Source organism: Monopterus albus, unplaced genomic scaffold (assembly GCF_001952655.1).
Source record: "Monopterus albus unplaced genomic scaffold, M_albus_1.0 scaffold202.1, whole genome shotgun sequence".
Taxonomy (NCBI): domain Eukaryota; kingdom Metazoa; phylum Chordata; class Actinopteri; order Synbranchiformes; family Synbranchidae; genus Monopterus; species Monopterus albus.
Genome location: NW_018128082.1, coordinates 386,392 through 397,688, shown reverse-complemented (window position 1 = coordinate 397,688; position 11,297 = coordinate 386,392). Strand labels below are relative to the sequence as shown.

General features: G+C 41.5%; 1 protein-coding gene across 2 annotated transcripts in view; it reads left to right on the top strand.

Annotated features, from left to right (window-relative positions):
• The window catches only part of porb (P450 (cytochrome) oxidoreductase b), a 29,981-nt gene that overhangs the window by 13,759 nt on the left and 4,925 nt on the right, over positions 1-11,297 (top strand). For both annotated transcript variants that reach the window (XM_020618219.1, XM_020618220.1), the window contains 11 exons: positions 547-595; positions 1,880-2,008; positions 2,758-2,910; positions 3,325-3,449; positions 5,370-5,459; positions 6,371-6,469; positions 6,771-6,887; positions 7,044-7,162; positions 7,529-7,710; positions 7,842-7,991; positions 8,135-8,402. In XM_020618219.1, the coding sequence (XP_020473875.1) occupies positions 547-595; positions 1,880-2,008; positions 2,758-2,910; positions 3,325-3,449; positions 5,370-5,459; positions 6,371-6,469; positions 6,771-6,887; positions 7,044-7,162; positions 7,529-7,710; positions 7,842-7,991; positions 8,135-8,402 (1,481 nt within the window). The remainder of the gene's footprint in view (positions 1-546; positions 596-1,879; positions 2,009-2,757; positions 2,911-3,324; positions 3,450-5,369; positions 5,460-6,370; positions 6,470-6,770; positions 6,888-7,043; positions 7,163-7,528; positions 7,711-7,841; positions 7,992-8,134; positions 8,403-11,297) is intronic.

Below are 11,297 nucleotides of genomic sequence, written 5' to 3'. Positions count from 1 at the left end.
CTAATGAATAATGAAGTTTATTAACAGGTATACAGTATAGTATACAGTATTTGTAACTTCTTCTTACAGCTGCTGGAGACATGGCAAAGTATCTCCTCTGTAATTCCGTGTGGTTTAGTTACCTAATGATAATTGAATGCTGTTCAAGGTTTATTTACATAAATAATGTTTCTAAATTCAGCCAGAAAATAAGTCTGTATTTACAGTTATGACCAGCTGAAACCCCCCCTAAAAATACAATTTTTAAAATAATGAAGTCAAACTTATGTTTGTGAATGAAGCTCAAATGTAGTTTGACCAAAGAATTGGGATTTGATGTAAAAAAATAAAATACATGTCTGAATATTATCTGACAGCTTATCAAAAATTAATGACCAACAACTTTGAAATCTGTTTTCTTTCTTTTTGAATTTTGTACATACAGTATTTCCACAACTGGTGTTTGAAGAACACTGGACAGTATGTTTAATCAGTGTTATGTCAGAACAATTTAAGTGTTTATGCAAAATATTTAATAACAAGTCAAATCTTTTTTTTCCCCCCCAGAACACCCACCACAAAAGAGACAAGTTTCATTGAGAAAATGAAGAAGACAGTGAGTGGCGTTGCTTGTTTTTCTACATTTCTCTGGGAGCCGGTTTGTTGCCAAATACCTCTTTTTCCCCCGACTGCTTGCAGTTTGTTGTTGAAAATCAGCCTTGACTTGAAACGTCTCCCTGTTGCTGTATGCTGTTTGTAATTTGGAAAGATTGTTTTGACTTTGGTGATTTCAGACCAGTCATGAGGAAAAAAGCTTTGGGTTTGAGTTCATGTGGTTTTGCAGCATTTAGTTCAGATACTATGCTGATGGCAGAAATGATATTTGGCCCCCAGCGCTTTCTAATTTAGCCAGTGTTTTTCTTTGTTATGAGTTATCATGGAAACTAGGGTTGCAACGCTACGAGATTTTCACTGTATGATAATTGTCTCCAAAAATATCACGATTTCACTGTATTATGGTTTTACACAATTGCTACTATTATCAGCTACAGTGACCCTCAGAAGAATGAAAAACAAAAAGGGTCTTCTTTTATTTCAAGTGATTGTGCCAGCTGATCGAGCTGGATTGCTGCACTAGATTGACCTTAAAGCGTAAACAGAGTTACATATAAGGATGATTAATAAAAACAGCATGTACGGTAACTATCACGTTATATAACTCAAGCATGTTAGTTTGCATGATAGCATCAGTAGTAGAGGAAGTATTCACATCCTTAAGTAAAAGTACTAATATCACACTGTAAAAGTAGCCTACTCGTGTTACTAAAGGTCTTGCATTAATAAGGTGGAGCTCTGCTGAACTATTTTATTTGCAACTATTGATTATTTTCAATACGGATTAACCTAGTTTGTAAAACTTCTGACACTAGTGAGCCATGTTGTCACACTGCTCTAAACAATTAACAGAATAGTTGTTAATTTATTGTAGGTGTTTGTGAGTTCAGCCACACCTGTCTGTGCCTTCACACGCGCACACACACACACACACACACACACACACACACACACTCATTTATGTGAGCTGGGAAAGTTTGTGTGTTTCTGGGGTCAGATCAGTGCGAGTTTTTTTGTAAGTCAGAGATCAGCAAACCAACAGACAACACGAATAATTATTTTGAGCAATTTGTGACAGTGTCAGTATCATCTCCTTGTCGCATACAGAAGCTGGCAAATATTGCATTTGGCAGACAATGCATTTTAAGAATATATTTTAGGTAAATTAGATGTAATGCATCAGCTGTATAACAAGAAGGAAGAGACAGGGTGGCTGTTAATTTTAGTTGCGGCAGATGGGATTTAGATGCAGCCTGTAAGTGATTTTCTGCCTGTTTGTAACCAGGGCAAGAACATCATTGTGTTCTACGGCTCACAGACGGGCACAGCAGAGGAATTTGCTAACAGACTGTCCAAAGATGCTCAGCGCTACGCCATGAAAGGAATGGCTGCCGATCCAGAGGAATATGACATGGTAATTTGCATCAAGTGGAACAACGCACAAGACACAGGATCAAAACTGACACATTCCGCTGGAGGATACTCGATATAGCTTCCAATGAATGATCTGTGGTAGTGTCGTGGAAAAAGTATTAAAATGTGCCAAAGTAACCAGTCATGTGATTCTTCAGTCAGCTGCTCAACAGATATTAGTTTTAACTCCAACATGACCAACTAGGTTCAGTCACAGTTCTTAGTAAGTGGTGAAGAAACACAACACAGTGGCACAGAAACCCCCCACCAGCTAACGCTGTGACGGTGTAGTCGCAAGGCGACACACACACACCTTTGCATAACTAGAAATGCTCACAACACTCTAGGCCATTACGTAGTCTAAGGCATAGGCTCTACTTAGATTCAACACAGAACCATAGATCAAGCTTTAGTCATTATGCAGCTGCCATTAAGTTGTAATGCTGCAATAAATCAAGACCAGACTAATGAGTCCATGACGACCCAAGGACAGCACACACCTATATCAAAATGTGTATACTCTTTCAGTCACAGTAATAATAACTGCACAATATTATGAGCTCAAGCTTTGTCCATGAATGTGAGACCCAGTATAGGCACAGACAATGTCCTTTGATTTGTTAGTCACATGTAATAACTTCCTAGTTTGCTGACAGGGCAGCTCTTGAGACAGTCAGTTGAATACTGAAGTCAAACCTCCTAAAATTATTTGTTCAGCACTCACTCTCATGATTCTGATGTGCCATCCAGGGGGAACTGTCCCGTTTGACGGAGATTAAAAACTCCCTTGCCATATTTTGCATGGCCACCTATGGAGAGGGAGACCCAACAGATAACGCTCAGGACTTCTATGACTGGCTGCAGGACAATGATGATGAAAACCTCTCTGGACTAAACTACACTGTGAGTCTTTATACTCGTTTTGTTTGTGCAAGTTGTTCAAATTCTTGCCAGCCTGAAAACTGTGTAAACTATGGTTTTAAAAAATATATAGGAATTGTTTGTGTTAGTGGTAAACATTGTTAATTTGTTTACCACACAAATAACACAGGCTTGTCTAGCATTGTGTGTTGTCGTATCTGGTCTGTCAGTCTGCTTTTGTGTCATTGCCGGGGTGCCAAAGTTGAAAAGACAGAATTAAATAGAAAAGCAGTTAAACATCCACACTGATTAATTGACATAAGACAAATTTTAGATTAATCATTAGCATTTCCCAATAACAGAAAATATCAAGTCTTTGCTCCTGTTTAACAGTTTGTTTGATTTAGCAAGGGTCACTGACTGACTGTTCCTTGTTGTACCCTGCTTTGTGACCAGGTGTTTGCGCTTGGCAACAAGACATATGAGCACTATAATGCAATGGGAAAATACGTCGACAAAAGGCTGGAAGAACTGGGAGCCAACCGCATCTTTGACCTTGGTTTGGGAGATGATGACGGCAAGTAAGTGACTAATCCTCTGAGCTCAGAAAGAGATGCTGATGTCTGTCGTCTCATGGTGTAGAGGGCAGACAAATAAAAAACTGAATAATTGGGCGTGCAAAATTATTCAGCCCCTTTACTTTCAGTGCAGCAAACTCTCTCCAGAAGTTCAGTGAGGATCTCTGAATGATCCAATGTTGACCTAAATGACTAATGATGATAAATAGAATCCACCTGTGTGTAATCAAGTCTCCGTATAAATGCACCTGCACTGTGATAGTCTCAGAGGTCCGTTTAAAGCGCAGAGAGCATCATGAAGAACAAGGAACACACCAGGCAGGTCCGAGATACTGTTGTGGAGAAGTTTAAAGCCGGATTTGGATACAAAAAGATTTCCCAAGCTTTAAACATCCCAAGGAGCACTGTGCAAGTGATAATATTGAAATGGAAGGAGTATCAGACCACTGCAAATCTACCAAGACCTGGCCGTCCCTCTAAACTTTCAGCTCATACAAGGAGAAGACTGATCAGAGATGCAGCCAAGAGGCCCATGATCACTCTGGATGAACTGCAGAGATCTACAGCTGAGGTGGGAGACTCTGTCCATAGGACAACAATCAGTCGTATACTGCACAAATCTGGCCTTTATGGAAGAGTGGCAAGAAGAAAGCCATTTCTTAAAGATATCCATAAAAAGTGTCGTTTAAAGTTTGCCACAAGCCACCTGGGAGACGCACCAAACATGTGGAAGAAGGTGCTCTGGTCAGATGAAACCAAAATCGAACTTTTTGGCAACAATGCAAAACGTTATGTTTGGCGTAAAAGCAACACAGCTCATCACCCTGAACACACCATCCCCATTGTCAAACATGGTGGTGGCAGCATCCTGGTTTGGGCCTGCTTTTCTTCAGCAGGGACAGGGAAGATGGTTAAAATTGATGGGAAGATGGATGGAGCCAAATACAGGACTATTCTGGAAGGAAACCTGATGGAGTCTGCAAAAGACCTGAGACTGGGATGGAGATTTGTCTTCCAACAAGACAATGATTCAAAACATAAAGCAAAATCTACAATGGAATGGTTCACAAATAAACATATCCAGGTGTTAGAATGGCCAAGTCAAAGTCCAGACCTGAATCCAATCGAGAATCTGTGGAAAGAACTGAAAACTGCTGTTCACAAATGCTCTCCATCCAACCTCACTGAGCTCGAGCTGTTTTGCAAGGAGGCATGGGCAAAAATTTCAGTCTCTCGATGTGCAAAACTGATAGAGACATACCCCAAGTGACTTACAGCTGTAATCGCAGCAAAAGGTGGCGCTACCAAGTATTAACTTAAGGGGGCTGAATAATTTTGCACGCCCAATTTTTCAGTTTTTTTATTTGTTAAAAAAGTTTGAAATATCCAATAAATTTCGTTCCACTTCATGATTGTGTCCCACTTGTTGTTGATTCTTCACAAAAAATTACAGTTTTATATCTTTATGTTTGAAGCCTGAAATGTGGCAAAAGGTCGCAAAGTTCAAGGGGGCCGAATACTTTCGCAAGGCACTGTACATGATGTGGATACAATCAGTGATCCTTTAAGTACATGGCAGGCAGCAGAACTTGGATCTTCTTTTTGTACACCCTAAAGGTTGAAATCCAGTAAGATATGAAACTTACTGAGAACATTCACACCCCCTCAGAGGATTAACTCTTTACATTCTGAGCAGTCTGTGTACCTTTTTTGTTGTCATCACACATGAGACGTATAATTTGATTGAGGGATTAACCATGAATACATTTTTTTTGTTTGTTTGTTTTGGATTCACTTGTGAGATGTAATGAAAATTGCAGCCTTTTTGGAGAGCTTATTTTAAAAGAGAGGGTCACTCCATTGTTGAAAACAAAAGTCCTTATTTAATCAGCCTTTTTGAAATGGCCTGTTTTTGTTTTTCAGTCTGGAAGAAGACTTCATTTCTTGGAGAGAGCAGTTCTGGCCGGCCGTCTGTGAGCACTTTGGAGTGGAAGCCTTAGGAGATGAATCAAGGTACATTCATAGACTTTTCATGTATTTGATCATTGAGCTCTTTACTGTTTTCTTTTTTTTTATGGTCTTATCTTTACCTCAGCCTTATTTGCACTGATCAGTCAACATTATGACCACCTGCCTAATACTGTGTACACAGGAGTCAGTTGTTTGGCACTTGTGTCACTCTGCAGCTCACTGAGCATCTTCTGTGAATCTGTTAGCTTCCACAGTTATACTGTCAGGAAGAGCAGTGAAAAACCTATATAAAAGGAGTGAAAACTGTGGTGGTAATGACAAATTAGAGAGAATTGTTTAGACAAATTCAACAGCCTCTCCGCTCTGGGTGTGATATCACCACTATAACCACTGAATGTTTCTCTTCATAGAGACCAATTTACAGTATTTCTCATTTTTCTGAAAAGGATGAATGAAAATGAAAATTTTAATCTACAGTAGGTCAGTTTCATCATCAGTGAGCCTTGGGCGTCCATGACCCTGTCACCGGTTCAGTGTTTGTCCTTCCGTAGACACTGTAGGTAGGTACTAAGCACTGTAAACCAGGAACACCCAACAAGACCTGCAGTGTGGGAGATGATCTGACCCAGTCGTCAGCCATCACAGTTTGGTCCTTGTCAAAGTCATTCAGATCCTTATGCTTGCATGTTTTTCCTGCTTCCAACACATCAACTTTGAGGACTGAATGTTCACTTGCTGCCTAATACAGCCTGACAGGTGTCATTGTAATGAGAGAATCGGTGTTACTCATTTCACCTGGCAGTGGTCATAATATTATGGCTGATCAGAGTATATTGCCTCATCTTACCAGCAATTTTTACTATAGTGTCTCTGTATGAGCATCCTCACTCTGTCTGTAGATTTGTAACTATGTATGTATGAATAGACCAACTATAAGTTATTTTGCTTCACAGCATACGACAGTACGAGCTGAAGGAGCACACAGACATCAACATGAACAAAGTGTACACGGGAGAGATCGGCCGCCTAAAGAGTTTTGAGGTCCAAAAGCCGTAAGTAGGAGAGTCACCAGTCAGCAGAAGTCATTCGTCATAAAGTGCTGTGTGCTCACATATCACCTAGATTTAATCAGCTGCAAGGTTTACTAAAGTTCAGTCTGAAAGTATGAAGCTTTATGCCCCCTAGTGGACATGGAAACACAATTGTGCTGCTTGTTTTAATGAAAAGGTAAAGTCATCGATGTATTTACAGAGAACAAGGTTTTGGGATTTTTTTTTTTAATTCAGATGTGATTTAAGTGTCTTATGACTTTGTAGTGGCTTTTTTACATTAAGTGCTGCTTTTTATTTATAGGCCCTTTGACTCTAAAAACCCTTTCCTGGCCCCAGTAACTATCAACCGTAGACTCAACAAAGGCGGCGATAGACATCTTATGCACCTGGAATTAGACATAACAGGCTCCAAGATCAGGTGAGACAGACCGGATGTTTCATGTTAATTGCCTGACAATGCTTTTCCATATCCCAATTTTCATCTGATGTGATGAACAACTTTGAAGTAATGTTTTAAAGCTTTAATCAGTTACAGCTGATTAAAGTGTCACTTTGTCACATTCCACGTTTTCAGATACGAATCAGGAGATCATGTTGCTGTTTTCCCTACGAATGACTCTGGTTTGGTGAACAAGCTGGGACAGGCCCTTGGGGTGGACCTTGATGTGGTTATCTCTCTCAACAACCTTGATGGTATGGCATTGACGCTGCTAGCTCGTCCCTCAAACTGTCTCACAAAATATTTGCGGTCCTTGTGATCCTTGATACTTGTAGTACTGTGATGTTATATTACTGCAATTACATGTTATTGCTGTAATATAGGCTGCTGACTTTTTTCCAGGAGTAAATGAGTTTCCTGTCATTACGAAGGCCATCAGATGTACTTGATAGTTGCATAAGTGATAAGTAAGGCAGCTCCTCTTTAGGGCTATATCAACATTACTGAAAATTAAGTGTGTCAAACAATGAAGTGCTTATTATAAAATAATACATGAACAAGTGTTGCATCATATTTCAATTTTGATGAGTGATCAAAAGAATAAAGTTTGTATTTTTCAGAGGAGTCCAACAAGAAGCACCCCTTCCCTTGCCCCACCACCTACCGTACAGCCTTGACTCACTATCTGGACATCACACATCCCCCTCGCACCAACGTCCTCTATGAGCTGGCGCAGTACGCCTCTGATCCCAAAGACCAAGAGAACATGCGCAAGATGGCCTCCTCCTCACCCGAAGGCAAGGTCTGTGATGGGTGGATGGATAAGATAAGGCAGTGTTATAATGCACAATATTGCAAGCACTGTGCATTTGTGATGCCCTTTCTTCCTCGCCTTTTCATGTTAACTGTCTTTGTGTTCCTGCCCCTCTACAGGCACTCTACCAGAGTTGGGTGTTGGATGCCAGTAGAAACATCCTTGCCGTCCTGGAGGATATGCCCTCTCTTAAACCTCCTGTTGACCACCTGTGTGAGCTACTGCCTCGCCTCCAGGCTCGCTATTATTCCATTGCATCCTCCTCCAAGGTAGTTTCCTGGAGAAATTACACGCAAGGCTGTTGTGCTGTGTTTAATTTACTCTATAGATGGCATTTTATATTAATATTGGCAAACATTGTTGGTCTAATCTGAGACATAAAGGCTGCTAGTAACTCTCTTCTGTTCTGTAGGTCCACCCCAACAGTATCCACATCTGTGCCGTAGTGGTGGAGTACACAACCAAGACTGGCCGCATCAACAAGGGAGTTGCCACCAATTGGCTGAAGAACAAACTGGTCACTGACAACGGCTACAAGTCCACCGTTCCCATGTACATCCGCAAGTCTCAGTTCCGTCTGCCCTTCAAAGCCACCAACCCAGTGATCATGGTTGGCCCTGGGACAGGAATCGCTCCCTTCATAGGCTTCATTCAAGAGAGGGGCTGGCTCAGAGAGCAAGGTATTTACAAACACCGTGTCCCCTGGTGTTTTTGTTTGTCTGACCTTTTTACAAGCTTGTGTTCGTGAAAAACAAGGGGGAAGAACTCCAAACATGTTTATTTCTGTCTTCGGGTCTGCTACACTGCTGTTCACAAAAATGATTGAAAAAGGTTAAGGATACATATAAGTGAACAAAATGGCTATTTTCAGTAGAAACACCTGTTGAAGAAAGTCAAGTCTGACCAGCTGTTAATGCATTAGTCTAAAGTCAGTCCCCCACAAATGATGCAGTGCAAAGCAAATACATCCTAACCATACATTGTGTGATTTTAGAACAGACACAAGCATACGGCATTGCAAAAAATGTTATCCTTTATTATAACACTATTAAATAAAACAAAGATCCAACAGAAAATAAATGAACCACTGAAACCACATGGTTCATTACTGGTTTGTTTTTTTCCCCCAGTTCAGCTCGGTTCAGTCCATTTCAGTTCAATACAGGTTTTCCCCTACGCCAGCAGTAAGTTTCCTCCCTCTAGTTTGTCCTAAGCTATATGCTTGGGTCATCTACCAGAGGCCTGGGAGGTTGAGGGTCCTGCGCAGTATCTTAGCTGTTCCTAGCATTGCACTCTTCTGGACAGAGATCTCAGATGTTGCTCCTGGGATCTGTTGGAGCCACTCTCCCAGTTTGGGGTCACAGCCCCCAATGTTCCTATTACCACAGGGACCACTTGTGCCTTCACCCTCCACATCTTTTCTAGCTCTTCTTTCAGCCCTTGATATTTCTCGAGTTTCTCGTGTTCCTTCTTGCTGATGTTGCTATCGCTTGGAATTGCTACATATATCACTACGGCCTTCTTCTTCTGTTTGTCCACCACTACTATGTCTGGTTGGTTGACCATTACCAGTTTGTCAGTTTGTATCTGGAGGTCCTACAGGATCTTAGCTTGGTCATTCTCAACAACCTTTGGAGGTGTATCCCATTTTGACTTTGGGACTTCCAGCCTGTACTCAGCACAGATGTTTCTGTACACCACATGTGCCAAACTTAAGGCCCGCGGGCCACATCCGGCCTGGCATACAATTACCTCCGGCCCACGAGATCATTTTATACATCTTTTTTTAATGGCCCAGTGATATGAAGCGCTGAAAACACAAAAACTACAAATCCCATAATGCAGCACAACAGCTGCCTTACCGAACGATAGACTACCTGCGATTATTCCCGTGTCAATTACGTCAGATCAATCAAGCGTCTGTTGATGTATACAACCCTAATTTCAAGTCAAAGCTAGCCCCTAACAATGGCCAAGAGAAAAGTTGATTTGGAAAACAGAGCCTTTCAAAACCAGTGGGAGGCTTAGTATATGTTTACTGACATTGCTGGTAAACACGTGTGTCTTATTTGTGGAGCTAACGTGGCTGTAATTAAGGAATATAACCTAAGACGGCACTACGAGACAAAACATCAGGACAAGCTGAAAAACGTGAATGCAGAGCAGACGCTAGAGAAGGTAGAGGAGTTGGAGAGGAATCTGACATCACAGCAGACGTTTTCACCAAAGCGAAATCACACAGTGAAGCTGCTGTGAAAGCAAGTTTTATTGTGGCGGAGGAGAAAATCAGCCCGGACATTTAGCGAGGGAGAGTTTCTGAAGAGCTGCGTGATGAAAGTGTGTGACGTCTTGTGTCCAGATAAAAAGCAGGTGTTTGCAAATGTAAGCCTTAGCAGAAATACGGTTGCTGATTTTAAGGTCAAGTTTATTTATTTTGGAATAATGTTGTATCCTGTCTGTTTCGATTCATATTTATGTTCAAACAACGTTTAGTTTTAGTCTGTTCAATAAATGTTTATCCTGTTCGGCCCGCGACCTAAAGTGTGCGTTGAGTTTTGGCCCCCTGTGCGATTGTGTTTGACACTCCTGCTGTACACTATGCCAGCCACCTGGTTATGGCGTTCCATGTATGCCCTACCTGCTAGCATCTTGTACCCCGCTGTTATGTGCTGGATTGTCTCAGGGGCATCTTTGCACAGCCTGCACCTGGGGTCCTGTCTGGTATGATAGACCCCGGCCTCTATTGATTAGAGCCTGTTCTTGTGCTGCCACGATTAGTGCCTCTGTGCTGTCTTTCAGTCCAGCTTTGTCCAGCCGCTGGTAGGATTTTTCGATATCAGCCACTTCTACTATTTGACGGTGGTACATACCGTGCAGAGGTTTGTCCTTCCATGCCATGAGGGTTCCTGCTCTTCCTTCCCTGGTTCCTCTGGTTTCTGCTGCCTGAGGTCTTCACTAAGCATCTCATCACTCGGGGCCATCTTCCTGATGTATTCATGGATCTTTGTTGTTTCATCCTGGATAGTGGCTCTGATGTTCACTAATCCTCGGCCTCCTTCCTCCCACTACAGTCTCAGGATGCTGGAATTGGGGTGAAACGCGCTGTGCATTATGATAATAATAATAAAATTTATTTATAAAGCACCTACCAGCTCAAAGAGCACTAGGTGCTACATCAAAAAAATTAAAAGCCAAATCATCAAAATATCAATATCAGAATAAAAATCAACTAAGTAGACATTCATTCATCTTCTACCGCTTAATCCCTGACCATGCTTCCCCCTAAGCAGACATATGACAGGATTATACATTCATCGATCTATAGCATAATTCCTGTCCAAGCTGACACCCCTCAGAAAAGCTAGAATAAAGCTGCAATAAAATAGAAAGCCAAGAGGAGTCTAGAGAGATTAAGCATAAAAAGCTTGTTTAAAAAAATATGTTTTCAGTGCCGATTTAAACGGGACTAGTTCAGTTATAGAGCGTAAATCTAATGGCAGAGCGTTCCACAATACCGGGCCGTACACGGCAAAGGCCCGACCTCCCCATTTTTTATAACGGGAAGAAGGCACCAC